This window comes from Camponotus floridanus, unplaced genomic scaffold (genome assembly GCF_003227725.1).
Source record: "Camponotus floridanus strain SB8 unplaced genomic scaffold, Cflo_v7.5 scaffold71, whole genome shotgun sequence".
NCBI classification, from domain to species: domain Eukaryota; kingdom Metazoa; phylum Arthropoda; class Insecta; order Hymenoptera; family Formicidae; genus Camponotus; species Camponotus floridanus.
The window spans coordinates 898,206-917,698 of NW_020229840.1; the positions used below are offsets into that span (position 1 = coordinate 898,206).

Sequence of the window (19,493 nt, forward strand, 5' to 3'; positions counted from 1 at the left end):
AAATTTGGTAGCATTCGAGGAGATTTGATGCGCGCGTATATCTGTAGTATCTCGACATAAAGACAGGGCCGAAAGGAAGGACTAGTTCGTAACTAGTTTCTCGGCCATTGCATGTCCTCGAGTACGAGAACAATGTCGATACACGTGCACGACGTCTTTCACCAATGGTCACGCCAACGCGCGAAGGGAGCCACGGACTTGTATGTCGCTCAGTAGAGAGTTACGACGATATCCCGAACTTACCCGGGAGAAACTTTCGGCAAAGAGGCGGACAGAAAGACCAAGAGAGGCACAGAGCAGAGAATAACAGACGAGCGGGCGGTGCCGAGTCAACGTTGACGTGGCAGAATCAAGAAGAAGACCAAAAATATATATGCGTGTTACACCTTCTCACTCTATCATTATCTGTATCGAATTAAAGGCCGAACGATATTTAAAATCTCTCGATTGGAGTTGCTGATCCGTGTGTAAATCAATTGCTCAATTTTATATTAGCAAATGCATTTATTCGCACGTTATATTATATTAACGAAGTTTAGTAACGTTTATAATAGCTTTCTAATTATAAGGAGCTGATCAATTACAATATATGGCATGGATTTGAAGTTTTTAAGTGATACTAACATTCTTACAAGTTTAATGCTACAATCTTTAATGATGTCATTATAAACTACAATGTTTTTAATGTTATTATTTAAGCAGTTGCGGTCATAACGAAAAAGTTTCTTCTCTTTGCATAGACAATGTTATGCAGCGGCTCGTTACTTGGTTTAGTGATCAATATAAGGACAATGGAAAGTTTGTTAATTTTAAAGTTCTTTAATTAATCCATTCACAGGTTGTCTTTGCATCATATTAGCTTGAAAAATGTATTAAAAATGAAATGCCTGAATTATCGATATTCAGATATGATTTATCGGAAACAACAGAGGTAAATTAAAAGAAATATATTAAAATGGTTATTTTAAGAAGAGAAAGGTTAGACATATCTTTCCCAACTTTTATAAGCCTTGGATATATGATGCAATAATTCAAAATAAGAGGTACATATTTTTTATACGTGATCGTTTGCAGGTTTAGGAGTTGAAATAGCCTCAATGGTAAATTGGTATTCGATTTCCTACGAATATCGTCGAAAGCATAAAATATACGAAAAAATATTTCAAACGTTGGCATTTTTATGGTATGAATAGCTCTTTCATACTTATGCATTTATATTTCCGAAAGAAGAAACTTGGATTTTATAATAAATTATAAAAGCGTACACATTCCAACATTAATTAAAAATGATATTTATGCCAATGTATAAGTACTTGTTACCACATGTACACTATGATATGAATTTAATATAAAATATAATTTCTTCGGAAAAAAGATATCTTATATGTTCCGCGAAATATTGTTGAAGATTCTTTTAAATCATGAAAAAAAGTCATTGAATTCTTTTCTCAATAATAGTTTTTGATGAGTAGAGGATTGATATTTTATTGACTGTCCATTTTTAACAGAAAAATATTCTTTCTTTAGAGTTAGTCACGATCGAAGTAACTTTTATTGAAGAAGAACGTAGAAAAATCCAATATTTATTTGATAAAATAATAGTGAGTTTTCTCCTATGAAATTGGATTATAGGAAGAGATCAAGGTTTTGCTCGAGTGAATTAAGATTATCGACCAGTGCAGTTTCTATAAAAGAATCGAGCATGCACTTTCTGCGAAGCGCAATGAGAGAAATGTGGTTTTCGTTATAGATAATGCACAAAACATGAGTTTGCAGTTTAACGCGAAAACACACCACTCATGAGTTTGTATAACGTGTAAATTTCAAAGTATAAAGTTTCTCTCTCTCTCTCTCTCTCTCTCTCTCTCTCTCTCTCTCTCTGTTTCTAACATTATCTGCTTTGATATGAAGCATATATAAAAATCGATAGATTCGAGTAAAGAATATTTACGTAAAAGCAAAATTAGGTTGAACTTAGGTAAAGTTCAAAAATATTTTCACATACTTAAAATACATGCATTTTGAATGCACACACTTTGTTATCTGACGATGGAATACATTTCCAGTAAATCAAAAGAGTAAACAAAATACAAAGCAGAAGCTCAAACATGTTTGTTAATATGCATAAATAGCAGTATTATAAAGGAACAGTCATTATGTATGTAAATCGACAATTATGTCAAATAATACATTATATCAAGTATACAAGATTAAATAATTTTTATCAAATTCAAATGACACGAAATCCTTATTCTTTCTTGAAAGTTTATTTTCTTTTTATAAAATTGTTGATTGCAACGCGCAGTCGATTACTAACGACCTAAAGTCCACGATAATTACGCTTTTTTAGTGTCATTATTAAAGATTTACAATTGTATATATTTTTCTACTTGAATGAGATTTTAATTGAGCGAGAAAACAGTAAACGGTCCTACTTTGTTATCGAAAGTTATAGAATCGTTTTTTCTAAGTTCTTTTTTTAGATTATTTCTTTTAATTTCTCTGTCGTAGAAAGTTATATATCAAATATAAATTTAACTAGAAATTGAGGAAAAAATTGTATGCATTTCTTTTTCTCTCCCATATTTTATAAACAGTAATAATTCTTTAAAAAAGGTAAATGAAAATCCATAAATTTTTAAACTATGGTATATATTGTATACATAATATTTGAACGCCAATTAATTTTTTTCTTTCCCACATATTATTTTCGAGAATAATATAATGGCAACATATTATTATTCATAATCATGCTTAATATAATGCATTTAATATTTTTCATTTTGAATATTTTGTTATTGGCTCTATATCATATCTTTAATATTTATTAGTGTAATATTTTCCCCATTTGCTTTTTTACATAATGTATATTCTTTCAGTACTTGCTTCTCTCTTTATAATGGTTCAACATAAATTCAAATTTTGTTATTTATGAAAAAAGATTTATTAAAAACTGAATGCTCTTTTCAATATGTCGATAAGCGATAACTGATGCACGAAGCAATTATTGAGAGTATATGAAACTCTAGTATCTCCTCTTTAATTCAAATATAATTTCGTCTTTGTATGTATCAGTATATGATTATAGAAGAATCTTACGATTACTTAGGCGAAAGTAGGCAAAAATATTTCGACGAAATGATTTTTAAAAAAGCGTTAATTAATATAATCATAATTATCATAATTATTATAAATATTAGACGCTGTAATAATTTGAGAAACTAGTTCGTAATCCTAATAGCTACAGCGTCCACATAAAATCGCAACAACGACAATAAAAATATGAGAGGCACAATGGCCGACGTGGGGACATTCGAAGTGACATTATTCGTGACAGAATCGGAGTAGTAACATATTTACGTTACGGAGACCGATCGGTCGATGGTCCAAAGTCGACTGTCGGTCCGCGACAGTGTTGTCGGATACTGGTGGCGTCCCGACGCTTGCGCCGCAGGTCCCGCGACTCAGACGGCGCCCCGACGCTGGTATCGTCGGACGGAGCGATCGGTCGGGCTAACAGTCAGCCTCCAGTGAGCCAAGCAAGCTCTCTTTCCCTCCCTAACGCTCCCCCTTTTCACATATACATGCACACGCGTACAGGATATACGGCACACCGATACACACACATACAACGGAAACGTATATACGCACATACATAGAAAGAGAGAGAGAGAGAGAGACATATACATAGACACGTGCGCACATATATTCTCTCACTCTCACTCCGCCGACATCCTGCGAGAGTCTCCATCCACCGAACGACACGAGAGGGAGTTCGAGTTCCTGGCTCGTCCCTCACGGCTGCAGTGCGTTTCCAAACACCCACGAGACAACCTCGAACTACTTACACGCACGCACGCATGCACACGGTGTTGAAGAGACACGAGGACAAACGAGACGTTCCCGAGGATCCTCGTGGTACTCAGAAGTCGACGAATTGGCTGCTGGACAGCCTGCCACGCGACTGTGTCGTTGATATCAACACAAATGCGTAATTCATAATTTACTTCCCTCGCCCTCCGTTTAATTCCGTCATTTGTCTGTCGTGTATTAACCCCTTCCGTCAGTACACCCGCGAGATAATCTAAATGCCGCAAAAAAGTCTCCACTCGCAAGGTCCGCTCTCGAGTGAATTGTGCTGACTGTTTAAAGAACCGAAAAGTTATACGTGTGTTTGTGGAGAGAACCCGTGAGACCAATCGTGCTCCAATCGAAGTGCGCGAATTGAATCTCGTTCCGATAATGTCGTTTTGCAACGTATTCGATTCGCGATTTTGGTGTTGGAATATTTGAAACCGGGAGGCGAAACACAAAATCTCTCCGAGGTTTTTTTAAAAACGCGATGCTGAGCACATAACGATATTGCTGAAGATTTCTGCGTGACTCTCGCCGCTCCTTACAGATTCACCCTGAGTAAATACAAGGGTGGAAAACATACGTACGCGGAAATAACGACCCTCGTAGAAAAGGAGACGCGCTTCGCCAGAAGCGAAATGTCTCAGATAAAAGCTGATCTCTACTGTCAAAGCCGATGGAAAAGGTAGCACCGTTGAATCGTCAAGTGGAAGTCGGATCAAAATCAATCGAGTGACAAGGTCAAATCCAGGAAAACAAAAAAGAATCGAGAATTATTGACTATTTTAAGTCGTTTCGAGATAGAGACGACGCGATATAAAAGACTTACAAATCGGATGAAAACAAGTTTAGCGAGGAGAAATTGGAATTTCTTTTACCACGTCGAGAACCGCCAAATGCAAAAAGTAGTTCGAGCAAAGGAACGTCCGACAAATCACGAACTGCCATCGAAAATCTGAATATATCGGGGACAACGAATGGTATTTCGATACGAGACTAGCATGCGACACTAGTGAAATAAATATTTTAACGTTAATCCTCTATTATTGTTGAGATTATACAGTGTGTTTTGCAGTAGACAAATATAAATTATTGACAAAGACGTGAGTGAATTCGTGAACGGATCTGCTTAATCCAATGACCTAGTGCCATATGAAGGAGGGTTAGAACGAGAGACAAGTAAACGGGACACGTTCTGCAGTAATGAGATCTAACGACGTGTAAATAGATGTAAATACAGGGAAGTTATTATATATATTATATTAACGCGCGCGATTTTTCTTTAAAGCAAACGAGCAATTCTACTTTATTTTTTCTTCTCTCTCTCTCTCTCTCTCTATCTCTATCTCTATCTCTCTTTCTCTTTCTCGCTTGCTCTCGCTCTCGCTCTCCATATTTCTCTCTATCTTCTTCCTCTTTGCTTCTCTATCATATATATATGTATACATATATTATATATTAAGTATTAATTTTCACTTTATATCTCTATATGTTCTATATTTAATAATAGAGTTTAGATTAGGGATATACGCATTTGTAAGCATATATAATTGATATATCGCTAATTCCGTGTACACTTGCGGAAGCTTATTAAAAGTAAGACATGCACATACAATTCGCGGGTAGCACTTTAATAGACTCGCGTTAATACGTAAATTATATACATATTACATATTACGTGTAGCGTATAAAAATACGTGTATATAGTTCTGCAATCTATAATCTCTGTCGTTCTGATTTTTCGTCAAAGTGTTTTCTCGCTGATTTTGTAGTATTCGAAAAGCAGGTCGGAGCAGTACGGGTATCCAGCGCTTAGCCTTTTAGCCCCGGCGCGATAATTAATTAGCTCGCGGGCATCGTTAGAGTGAAACAACGTCGAGCCGCGCGTAGGACTCGAGGAAAGAAAGCGAGAGAAGAAGCGACGGGGAAATCGCATTTCCGTCACGAAGGGAGAAACGTACGAGCGCGTAATCAATTATCAAGATTTGCACAAAATCACGTCTCACGACCGTGTCAAAACGTCTGTCGTCTTGCGAAATTACTTTGGGGGATCTATGCTAGTCCTAAAGAGAAATTTTCTTACGATCGTCGACACTTTCTCAAGAAAACTTTTCTCGCTTTATTTGCCTCCGGACTATGTAGGCCGCTCAAGCTTAATGTAAAGGAAAGGTAAAAAAATAACGGGGACCAATTTTTTACTCTTATTCTCGTATAGAATAAGACTATTTCTCCTCCTCTCCTTTTCTATCTTATCTATCTCTTTCTCTTTCACCTTCTCTATCTACTTTGATATTCTTAACTAAGTCGCCCACCGGACTGTCCATAAATCTCTGTACACTCTGTCTGTGTTAAGTCTGTTGTGGACCAGTGAATGCAGGAAATACGAGGAACGGAGTTGCGACTCATGTAAGCAATAAATCAGAGACCAACTACGTATGACCACGGCACCGAAGAAAATAACGTTGCAGCAGCACCATAGCAGCACGAAACCGAAGGTGTCAATCACGCCGAAATTAGCTAAAGTTAAGCTAAACTAGATTCTAAAAGATTTGGTCCAATAGAGAAAAAAAGCCGAAGACGAACTTTACTCGCACTTTTTAGCTGCGCTAGGCGAGAGTATAATATATGCGCGAGTGCTACGTATAAATCCTAAAAAAAAAAAAATTGTAACAGCACGAGAAACTTTTAATTCGAGTAAGAGAAAGAAAAAAATAGATCGAGAAATACTTTTCCGATCGAGCGCAGTATTAGCGATAAATTCGAGCAATCGCCCCGAGATACGCATCGATTAAGTACAGCGGAAATCAAGCGTCGACACCGACAAGACCCGACTTTGCAAATTGCTCGATACGGAGAGACGATCCCGAACGAGAGACAACGGCTTCCCCAGGAACGAGCCGAGAGGACGAGGAAGAGCGCGTGTGGCGGCATTTGCGTATTCGACAACGATGGCATTATCCTGAAACGGGCATGACGCCCTTGGCCTCGAGATGCGACGAGACCACCACCCTCCTGTTGTTGCTGCTACTCGAGCTGGCACCCGGGGCACGTTGCTATTCGCGCGCGGCCACGACCTCCGCTTCGTCCTTACCGAGATAGCATCTACAGACCTCGGCGAGGGTGCGAATGATGCCGCTTTTCGGCAGCATTATGACCATCGCCGTCGATAACCCGACAACGGCGTCTACGAGCGTCTTTGAAGGGAACATGACGTGGTCTCGACCAATTAGTGGTGGCTCTACGTTTTCGAGTAACGAGGCCCACCCGACACGTGCGATCCCGTACGGTGAGCGTCAGACCGTGGCAGCTACCAGCGATCGTGTTAATCGCCTCCATAGTGGCGGAGGAGAAGCCGAGACAGAAGCGAGCGAGAACGCTGCCAGAAACAACGAAAAATACACCGAGGGGGACGTGCGTAGCATTGAGACGGGAAGAAAGGGCGACGTGGAGGTAAGAAAGGAAACTTCCCACCATTGCGACCAAACTTCAGAAACTCGCGTTTGTGGCAGGAACACCGTAGGTGCGACAAAGAGTGGGGAAACTTCATTTATTGGCGAAGAAAACGTGGCAGGGATAGGCACTGGGGGTGGTGGCGGTGAACAAAATGTCGACGGCATAGGCAGTACTAACGATAGTATAAGTGTGAGTACAGGTGTATCGAATAGCACGGAGGAGGGTGTCGCGATCGAAAACGGGAAGGGTCTGTTGCTCTTCGGTTCTAGCGACACGATGGAGGACACGATCAGTTTGTTATTCAATGACTCATTCAACGCGAGTCACCGTCATCCTTGGAACATTAGCTTGTATAACGAGACTATGATTGTTCTAGGTGAGAGTCTCTATCCGTCGGGATATACCCTTCCGCATATTATACTCGCGTCTATCCTGGCGACGTTGCTGATGATCGTGATTGTTGTGGGAAATATGCTAGTAATAATTGCCATTGCCACGGAGAAGGCGCTAAAGAATATACAGAATTGGTTCATAGCCAGCCTCGCGGTAGCGGACTTCTTTCTCGGCCTCGTGATCATGCCATTCTCCCTCGCCAACGAGATCATGGGCTACTGGATCTTCGGATATTGGTGGTGCGACATTTATTCCGCCATGGACGTGCTGCTGTGTACAGCCAGTATCATGAATCTGTGTCTGATTAGTCTGGACAGATTTTGGAGCATCACACAAGCGGTTGACTACCTGAAGAAAAGAACGCCGGCTAGAGCGGCGCTTATGATCGCTCTCGTCTGGCTATTATCGGCGCTCGTTTGTATACCTCCGTTACTCGGGTGGAAAAGACCCACTCCGGCCGAAGAGTATCCCAAGTGCAAGGTGAGTCGATATTTTAAACATTAAGCGAACTGTTACTTATCGATTTTAATTACACATCATAATCGTTATACTTCAGAACGTTTAATTTGAGCGATGAGTAACTCGCAAACTAATCTTGAATTTAGAATTATATATAATTACATATTAAATCGCTACATTAATGGAGATACAAAAATTAAATTATGTCGGTACATCAGCTTAGATTTCTTTAACGAATCGGAAAATTGAAATATCCTGGCAATAGTTGACGAACGTCACTTGCAGTTCTAATCGTTTATTTGCCTCCTTTCGTTATTAAGTTGTTGCAAGCGAAGAATTATTAGAGCGAAGAGGTCAACGTCGAATTCAATTACTTTAGGAAATCAGAATCTTTCTGCGCTGTACATGTCAGAATCAAGGAGTGAGTTAAAATTGAGGAAAGCATTATATTCCAAAATCAAATTATACGTGAAATAAATTTAAAAAAATTTCCTTTTTACTCTTAATCTTTTGAGTCAATCTATTTGCTCTTAATTTAAAAAGTGATCAAGGTGCAAAATCTTATGCACTTTTTATAGCAGCACTGATAATTCTTTTTATCTCTGTCTTTATTTTATATTTAACTTACTTTCTATACGAATTCCATCTCTATAGTAATAATTAACAACAATGTTCCATGGAATATAATTTTATTTCTTTACAGCATATTTTATTTTCTCATGTCTTTCTTTAATATTTTATAAGTAATTTGACTTGCATGACTGGCATTTGATAAGTATGGCTCGCGTTTAAAGCACTTTGATGAATTAATTCATGCGCAAAAAAAATCCTAATGGACTAATCGTTATATAAAAGATAAAGCAAACCTGTTATATAAAAGATTAAGCAAATCTCTCTCCCTAGAGAGATTGTAAGAGAAAGTGCGATGCAAAATTCGCGATGAATTTTTATCTTTAAAATCCTCTTTATCCGCGTATATTATTGTGTGAGTGAGTAGCCTAAAAGGCAATGTCCCCAATGTATAACCAATTTACAATTTGAATATTTTCGACGTATCCTGTCGCATACACGCGAGAAGGAAGAAAGTAAGATGTGGAACCCAGGCAGGCGAAGCCTTCCTGCAACAGCGAAACCCACCCTTATCCAGAGTCCCTTGAATCTCGTTCACGCTGATCTCCACAAAACGGCACTGTGAATTGGATTCCTATGCCCGACAGTTCGATCTACTGAACTGGCATGCTGAAATTCGTATCGGATTCTTTAAAATCTTATATCATTTGCGTAAATTTTATCATTTACTATTTTAATAATGTTTTCTGTGTAACGTTTCACAAAAAATATAACGTTAATATAATAATAAAAAATTATTTTATATTAAAATAATAATTATATTTAAGTAATATTGCTTTATATATATCGGGAAAAATTTGAAATATTAAAACAAATGTTTAATAATAATTTACATTTGTTACATGTATTATAAATGTTTTGCAAATATAAGTATACGCATACAAATGCTTTTATTCTAAATTTTCAACATTTATTGTTCAAAAAGAAGAGTTAGCAGTTCTTTTCATTATTTATTACAATTTCTTACAACGGAAAATAGATAATCTAGAAAAGAGCAAAAAGTGCTTCCGCGCTATTATAATTCCACATGGTGGCGGATGATTGAATGCACCCTTAAACTTCCAACGGAACTAATTACCAGGTATAATTGAGCCATACATTCCTACGGCATATAGTTGTAAAACTTGTTGGCTATGCGAATGATGGATTGTAAAGCATTTTGCAAATGCGCGAATATGTACCATTGCTTTTACATCTGCATAAAATACATTCGAATATAAGTTTAATAACGATAAACAAATTGCGTACTTTTCTCATTAAATCATGTAACTTCTATAATGACGAACTATTACGTGCAACTTGCTTATCTGTTTAAGTCGAGCAATGTCAATTTTCTTTTATATTAAAAAAAAAAATTATATTAAAATTGACGAAACGATAGAGCAAAAAATAGCAGGGAAAGGAAAAGTGTAAACTCGATTACGGGTAGAAAGCACGGCTTTCTTTGCTCGGTATTGAATGAAGCGGCATATCGTGACGATGGAGAAGCGATTATTATGTGCACGAAAATAGAGTCCGTCACGAAGACGTGACGAGTAGAGATCTCGAGAATACATACGTCGATTTACGCGAGGTTGAAGCGTGTCGTTTAAAGATCGGTTGGATCTACAAATGACGTGATGTATTACGAAAAAGATTGAAATTTGATTCTCGGCCATAGTTTGACAAAGAATTCAGTGCACTGTTGTGTATCGTGTCTTACATATATATACATGTAGTATATGCATTAAAAAGTTGCGTTACATCTTATCTGATAAATTTATTTTTAATATAAGAAAAGATAAGAATGCTGCCTTGCAAACAATGATAAAAAATCAATTTTCTTTTTCAATTACGTGTCCATTTGATTAAATCTCTGAGTGAAAATATAAGGTGTATAATTCATTATCTCAAGCACTGAATAGCGATCATGTGTTTTATTAAGTTTCGATCCGTTCATTCTGTTTTTATCTAAACAGTTAAGTTATCGAATAGTTAAACGATGATTTAAATTGTCGTGATATATTAAAAAAAATTTTATGTTCTAATATATAAAAAAAAATTATGTTGCTTTGATATTGTTGTTTATTGTTGTTGTAAAATACATTTTTTTATCTATCCATATTTTTTATAAACTAAAACCGATATTTATGTTACACTGCAAATTATATTATACAAATTATATTTTAATTATATTTTATGTGTATATAATATAAATATAAAATTTATGTTTATAATATAAATATAAAATTTATGTTTATTATATTTATATATATTCTCCTTAGTTTCTTTACTTATTATCTTTTAGCCGCAGGAAAGGATGTGCACTTTTCATTCTTTTAATATTTCCTCTAAAGATTCCTGACGAAAAGATGACACGCGAACATCAGTTAAAACGCATTTTACTATCTTTTTTTGTTCCACTACTTTCCGTTGTACTCGTCATTATGGATCTGACAATCTTGCTCCACGATTTCTTGCTCTCCTTCACATCCTCTTTTCCCATCCATCCAGCCAAAGACACGATGTGAGGTCCTTTTAACCGACGATATTGCCATTGGATTTTTCTGACTGGTGACAAATGGAAGAACGACAAGTACCGTGCAATCGGAACGAAGGGGCGGACGATCACAATCATCACACTTTAATCTTTTAATGCGATTAGATTGGCGCTTCTTCGGCTATTAACAAGAACAAATGGAAAGCGCGATTTGTCTTCTTCACTATTTTTCGCTTATCTACTTCACGAAACTTGGTTGCTAAGAAAATAATATATTTTGTGCATTTGAATAAAATTATACAGAGAAGCCCCTAAAAAATTATATGTTCTTCCGCTTATTGATTCCATGACAAAGTTACAAGCGATTTTTTTACATCAGACGTAATATCTGAAAATAATCTGGTAAAATTGAAATATTTTAATGAAATTTATCATATTCTATCTTTGTATCATGTATTATTATTTTGGGAGTTGTATAAAATCACTAAATATTAAATTTGGTAGAAATTATGTATTATATGTAAAATTCCTACAAATTTGTGTGTACATATACATTTATAGCGAAAAATTTAATATTGCGGAGAAAATAATGGTCATTGATGCTTTTAATGCGATTAGTTTATTTCACCGGCGATACAAGAGAATTAAAGGATGCAAAATGTTGGTTGATGTTTTTCGCAGTCTTCTATTCAGAATTTGAATAAAACGAATAATGGACTTTATATACGTGAGCAAAAATTATTTAACGCGTATTTAGTTTAATTATCTGTAAACTATGTTAAAACAAAGAGGTAATATCAAAGAGGAATCTAGGTAAAATCTAGTCATTAATTCTAAGTCCTGCTTCTGACATAGACTACATTCGGAACACGAGCACTTATAAAACGTTTTGCAAAGTTTATAGCATCATCCAAAGTATCTGAATTTGTTAAGGAAAGTACGCGAGAAGATAGAGAGAGAGAGGGGGGGGGGAGAGAGAGGGAGTTGGTATATATTCAGGAAGGAAGTAGTTCTCACTCTACGTTGTCTTTTAATGCGATTAGTTTAGCAGCTCTACAACGATGCAACGGTGTGCAACGTAGTATAAGTTACCGTTTACAACGAAGTCGCAGTTGTCCTTAATAGGTGACAATGTGAATGTTACATGGCTTTTATATGTCATTTACAACAATGAGTGAATTTTATGCATTTCGATATATTTGTAATTTTCAGTACAACAATTTTTTTTAGGAGAATGTAATCAATTTGTCTTTCGTGCAATTCGTCTCGAAAATCTTTCTTCTTCCTCAGAGTAAGGAATACTTGTAAAGAATCTCGTTGTTACGATATGTAGATATTATATATTGATATTTGTGATTTCTCACATGTCTATGAAGATACGTAATCTTTGGATATATAAAAATAATGTTACAGATATAAATAATTTGATCATTACGAAATCTCTCGATATTTAAACACTTCACTCGAAAAAGTTTGATGAGTTGTATGAGTCATACATATCTTTCTTTATCGGAAATGAAAAATTTATTTCGATTATATTTTCATACTTTTGTCTTTCGAATATATCGTTTCTAATTTCTAATTTATTTAATATCTGAATATGTATGTGTAAAACATTAAATAATATGGAAACTCATTAGTATGATACTTTGACTTAATTACGATATCAATTAGTTCAAAATTTTTTAACTTTTTACTGTGGCTATATATAAATAATTCGTTAACATATTTAAAGAGAAATTTACTTCGGCTTTTACACTAGAAAGCAAATTTATTCATATTTAAAAGTGGAGACTCGAGAAATCAATTATGAAATGAGTAATTTCTACTGGCTAAGCAAGAATGCAAATCACTTTTTAAGCTTTCTTAACGTTACGTAATTGTTACTTTGTATTTATTATTAAGAATGAAACATTAATTGATTTGAAAGTCCCTCTTCGCCATCTTTATTTACACTATCATGTGAAATTCTTCATTTTTATTATTGTATTACAACGAAACACAATATAATATACATAAATGCAATCATTAGCAATAAGTTTCTCTGGCATTATTTATCAAGGTATGGTTTTATTTTTAACATGGCATTTTGAATCATGTATAAAAGTAAATTTAATTTACGTGAATAAAAATCGTCAAAGAAATGAATGCTTTTTTCTAAATGCTGCCGCAGTTTAATCATCAAAGAAGTAACTGCATCTCGATTTGTCGCTTACCAAGTAGAAAAAGACTGCATTAAAAAGTTGAATGGTTTGAGAAAGTAGAAAATGCTACAGAAGTTTTAAATAGACTGTCCCCAGGTATAATTGCAGATGTTTCAGTACCAGAAATGCTTTAGAAGTAAAAGAATAGGAGTGAGAATAAGAAGTAATAAGAATAAGAAATGGGTTCGTGTTCAATTTGCTAGTTTTCTTTGTGTGTGACACATGGATCAAATTGATCAATTTTGATTTATTATATTATATTACGACTTATGTGTATTTATTAATAATAAGTTTTTTTTTCTTTAAAATTCACTGTTTTTTTATTGCTCTTTTCATGATTTACAAAATTATTACATATTAAAAGTATGAAATATGTTTTTGCTCTACATATTATACTCTAAATAAAATATTTAATCTTTAAATATTCATGTTACATAAATGAACACGCATTAGTTAATTTTATATATATCAAAAGCAATCTGTTAATGTGTTGAAATAGCCTTTATAAGCGTAAAAGCTCACACTAGTCTCATTGTATATGTAATGACATCTTAAGTAAAGATTTTAGTGTTTCGGATTATAGAAAACATTTTCTACAATAAATTTACAAAATTAATTTCAAAAGCACTTCGGGAATAATTATTTTAAATTGATAAAAATTTTTATATATTTAATATAAGCTTTATATGTTTAATTTATATATTTAATATAAAAATTAATCTTCTCTCAGAATTCTACATGAAATATTTTGTTTTCAAATAGAATTTTAATACTCATTTAATACAATAGTTTTAAATAATTTAACATTAATTAATTTAACATTAATTAATTAATTTAAAACATTAGACATTAATTTAACACAATAGTTTAAAATAATTAATTTAAAAAAAATAATCAAAGAAAAACATTTTCCATTCCAATTTTTGCTATGGAAAAATCGATTTCAGATTAATCAAAGAAAGGGACTGCGGTATATATCTGAGACATGTTGTATACTTTCCTCCGGCAATAGAGAGAGCATACTCTTTGTCTGGCTATAGAAATTGCGATGGCGTTGGGCGGTACTAAACACTACGTGAAGCGAATAAATCTAGAGCAGGGTGACGCCTATGCAAATTTATTCCATCTTGCTGATTGAGAGGCACTATTGCTAAATATAAAATTATCTAGAAGATATCGTATAAACTCTTGTAGGGATCTCATCGTCATTCATGTGTGATGACCTAACTATTTGACATTTCATATATTCTGAAAGTTCAGAGGACATACGCATGAGTGCTACTATTTTTAAGATTGCTTAAGACAAGGAGATTTTGAGAAACTCGGAAAATTTTTTTTCAAAGAGTTTCATAAGTTTCTTCTTTAGTGCCGTCAGTTGTTCTAATTGCCTTTAAGTTATTATCGATTATTAATATCAAAATACTACTTTCAATAAAAGGAAATAATTATTGTTAACCTGCAATAATTTTAGACAAGTTTGTAATTTTATTATTATTTTTTCTTTTTATTGAAACGAAATTTTATATAATCGATGATTTTTTTCTATGAATGTATGTATCTTTGCAATGAGAGTTTTAGCTTTTTCCACAAATAAACAATAATAAGATAATAGAAATGATTGTGAATAATTCGCATTTCGACGTGTCGCATTTCGTGAGACACTTTTCAAAGTTTCGACGGCAAAGATCGTCGATAGGATACAGATTCTCTCCTATTGTATCTGCATTCCTCGCGTCGATACTACACGTGACATTGCTGTATAAAACTTTCATGGAATTCAAGGGATGCACGAAACCGAAGGTTTCCACCTCGGGATTGCATCGCTTCCCAAAAGAGCAATTGCGGGAATCACTCCCAAATGCATTCCGTATAAACATATGCAGCTTGCTATCTTGCACCGTAAAATATGTTCCAGGCATTAAGCTATCTCTGTGAAATACATGAATTATTTGCGTCAAAATTAACACTTTCTCATGCGCTCATATTTAAAACAAAATATAAAACACAAGCCAAGTTTCTTTTCGTTAAAATTTATATCATTAAATGTCGTGGGAGTTTTTTATACATATTTTACTACGTTGTTTTTGCGAAGTAAGATATTTATCATTAAAGTAACGAAAAATATTAATGCTTCATCCGAATATTTTTAATTTTACAAGGTTCTAATTACTTTTTTAATTTTACAAGGTTCTAATTACTTAGAGTAGAGAACGTATTTGCACGAGCCATATATTCTATATATTATATTAGACAGCTAAGCGATGTTAACAGTGAAGCTATGATAGTCATTTACAATTAGACAGAATATAATTACTGTATTAATGCGCAAAATATCAATCAATACTTGATCTAAACATGAAAGTAGCTATTTTAATAACTGCTGAAAAAATTTAATGACACTCTGTGTTAAATAAGTTAGTATATTAATCTATATATTCTATATTTATTCTATGATTACCTTTCGATATAGCGAGATATAATAGCTAGACATAATATGTCTTCACGAACATATTCACTTGACGATCTGATGATATCTATGGGCATATTATTAAAATACGCACGGCATGTAGAATTTTTACAAAACTTTGATTCAATATTTAATTTAATACGTGACTTTCCGCTTTACGTTGCGAGAATACTATTTTCTCTCGAAGTCGTAAAACGTAAACGGAGCAGCAAAATATGTTATGCCGTTGTTTGGCACTCGGAGCATGCGAAATATTCGTACCTAGCTTGGTGCAATTACAAAAAGAAGCGTGCACGGAACGTAAATGGCCGACTCGAGTTCCGCGATCGTTCATTTCAAAGATATTAACAAAACTTCGAACGCGGACATTTTTTTTATAAATGCAATTTGTTGTACATTTAAAAAAAAAATTCTAATCCCGGTAGAGTCTTAGATATTCAAGAAGTAAAGAGAAAGATAAAGTTCTATTGGTTCTTGAGGCCGTGACCCAACTCGACCCCTTTGCACTTCCTTGTAGAGCTCGTTATCTCTATCGATTCTATTAAAAAGGGGATATAAAGATGTAAGACTAACACCTGTTCCTCTTGGTTCCTCTTTTCATTCGTTGCAAACAGCTGTAATGTTATCGACATTTCATTAAGCGTTTGCAATAAATCCGCACTTATAATCAGATGCAGTATCCTGACTAAATATTTTGATTAAGTGCTAATGGCACATGATGCTATTTTTAAAAATAAATCATGAATATCTGTTGGTTAATTTCTGTTGTTAAGTTCTGTTCTCACCCTAAGCACAAAATTAACAACCTGGTGATTCAATATTTTAGAGTTTCGCTGTGGATCTACTTGTGTTTATTTACTCCATTTAATTTGAAACGACAACAAGCCTAATAAATAGCGTAATATTTGCGACAATAATTCTTCGAAATAAATATTCGCAGTAATCTACAGCTTGGATACAGGCCAGTTTTGTCAGACAATAAAATGAGCCAACTTAAAGAAGCGGGAATAAAATCTTCACGCGCAAATCATATAAAAACGCATAAACTAAACTTTACTGCTTTTAAACTGTTGTCCACATTTCTTATATGAAGGTACTATTTTCGAGTTATCTTTCCTGTAAAAGTACTGTAAAAATACTTTCGAAATATAGATATTGTATCAATCTATTCAGCAATAGGAAGAGATATTGTGTCTTATTTTTATTTAATGTTATTTTATTTATAAATATTATATTATTATATTATATTATTTAATTTATTATATATTATTTTATTTATATATTATTTTATGTTATTTTATTTATAAATATTATATTATTATATTATTTATAAATTCTGCATCTTTATATCGAAATTTGAAACAATCTCATGTCATGGATGATAACTTGATAAAAAAAATATTAATTGTATATTTACTTAATTTTCAATATAAATATATTTTTTCATGAGCGAATATAATAAGCAGAAGTAATTCATTGGTCGAAATTTTGACATTGCAAAAATTGGTATTGTTGAAAATAAATCTTCGCTGTAATCAGCTTATATTTCAGTAAGCGCTATTGATTTCTCAGCAAGTACAAGCGAAAGCATTCATTGAAATGCTCAATCACACGGAATTAACACTTTCTATCCTGATTTAAATTACGCGGTTATCCTGTAAATGTAGATCTTGGTTAAAATCGACATCCGTTCGCTCCTCGTTAGAAGAAACTCGGGCGATCTCGGTAAATTGATGAGATAATTGCATTGAACGGCAGCTTAATCGAAATATATCGAGCTTTAACTGGGAGACATGCACGAGACATGTATTACAATAGGATACGCCAGCGGGAATGAAAAGTAGCGACGGATTTAGTACTTGTTTTGCTAATGCTTCTTTCCTTTTAACTCTTGCAATTGCGGAACACAGAATGCTCTTGTATTATTTGTGGTACAGTTGTTTCTATATTGTCTCTTCGTGCTATTCCCTTATGTCTTGCTTACTGAGATATTTAGGCGCAGTTGTATTCTAGCATTCACTAAAAATACTTACACGCCGTGCATACAAATCGCTTATATCTCGTGATATCGCACTGTTAAATAAATTGATTGAAAGAAAAAAAATTTTAATTCTGTTAAAATTATATTAAATTTGTTGCAGACGCGCTCATCACGTCTCTCAACATCCATATTTCATTAAAAAAAATATCTTGATGTTGCAACTTTCACATTAAAATTATATAAAACCACACTGTGTGCAAATCGCCTTTTCAATGATACATCGTATATGACATTTGCACATTCCACGCACAGCCAATCTTTTCATTTCGCGCTATATGCACCCTCTGATCCTAGCGTCGGCAGACAGCATTAAATTTCACGAGGCAATCAGCACGCGGTTTGCTCTGAAAATTAAATCGATACGCCGTCACGTATTGCCATATTAAGTCCGTACTACGTGACCGTCGCGCCGGCGAATGCCAGTAGTGAAATCGAGGTCGAATCAGCCCGTGCGTCAGGACGAGAACATGCGGACAACCGCCTTTGTCGTGTGCAGGGTACGAACGATCAAAAGGCTAAAGAGCGCCAATTGAGTCGGGGGTCGATATTGAAAACCGACAGGAGCTTAAAAAAAAAAAGTCAGACAGGAGAAAACTTGTGGGCGTCAGTACAAAAAAAAGGCCGAACGGAGAGAGACGAGAGTAATTCATTTGACAGATGTTACGACCGAGCGCCTGATTAATCGGCACTTGCATTCTCCCGTTCTTTCTCTACAGGTTCACGTATACTTCGCTTTAAACACACCGGGTTTTATATCCATTTGTCTTTTTGCTTCACCCTTTTGATGAGCGTAATGGTATTCAGGACGGCTTTTCGCTCAGGTTCACATATTTTCTCTGGAAAAAATAGAGATATCTCTTAAATTATCGTATAATCCGCAACGTATTTTATTCCATGCAATAGTATTATGCTCATTCGCAAGCGATTTAACTAATAAATTTAGCCAATTTTAAGATTAATTCATACGTACATCTTGTTTTATCAGAAAATTCTAGTTCGTTGAAAACGTATTTAATTATGCTATATATTCTGACTTTTTTTATCCCGTTTATTTCATATATTCTGACTTTTTATCCCGTTTATTTCGATAATAAACCACAGTGCACGATTATATTGCGAATAAATAATAATTATTTTTAAGATAGCCCTCTATGTCATTTAATTTTCTCATAAAAATATTTGATCTTTCGCTACTCTTTCGTTTTTATAATATTAAAGTAAATTATTTCGTACCCACGTAAATTTCTACCTTACCTTAGGAAAGTAAATTCCGTGTGGCTTATATGCGGTTTTGCCAGATACTGTTTATGAATAATTTCTAGTTTAGAACATAGCAACGTTGCGTTGCCACAGGCTAAAAAACTCCTATGCTAAAAAACTCCGTGCGTTAAAAAGTTTACCATTAAATAGCCATATTTCAAATCTCGCAACATCGAGATTAAGTTTCGATGTGCTTCGTTACTTCAACCATAAGGTAAACAACTTGATCCGTAAATATTGAAAAGTAATGTT

The 19,493-nt window shown here is 34.4% G+C and overlaps 2 protein-coding genes across 2 annotated transcripts in view; one reads left to right on the top strand and one right to left on the bottom strand.

The window, feature by feature from the left end:
- LOC105248564 (sodium-coupled monocarboxylate transporter 1) overlaps positions 1–19,493 on the bottom strand; it is a 152,667-nt gene that overhangs the window by 45,865 nt on the left and 87,309 nt on the right. The window lies entirely within an intron of this gene.
- The window catches only part of LOC105248566 (alpha-2A adrenergic receptor), a 94,020-nt gene continuing 79,899 nt past the window's right edge, over positions 5,373–19,493 (top strand). Inside the window, exon 1 of the mRNA XM_011253414.2 lies at positions 5,373–8,181. Within this exon, the coding sequence (XP_011251716.1) occupies positions 6,982–8,181 (1,200 nt within the window). The 5' untranslated portion in view covers positions 5,373–6,981. The remainder of the gene's footprint in view (positions 8,182–19,493) is intronic.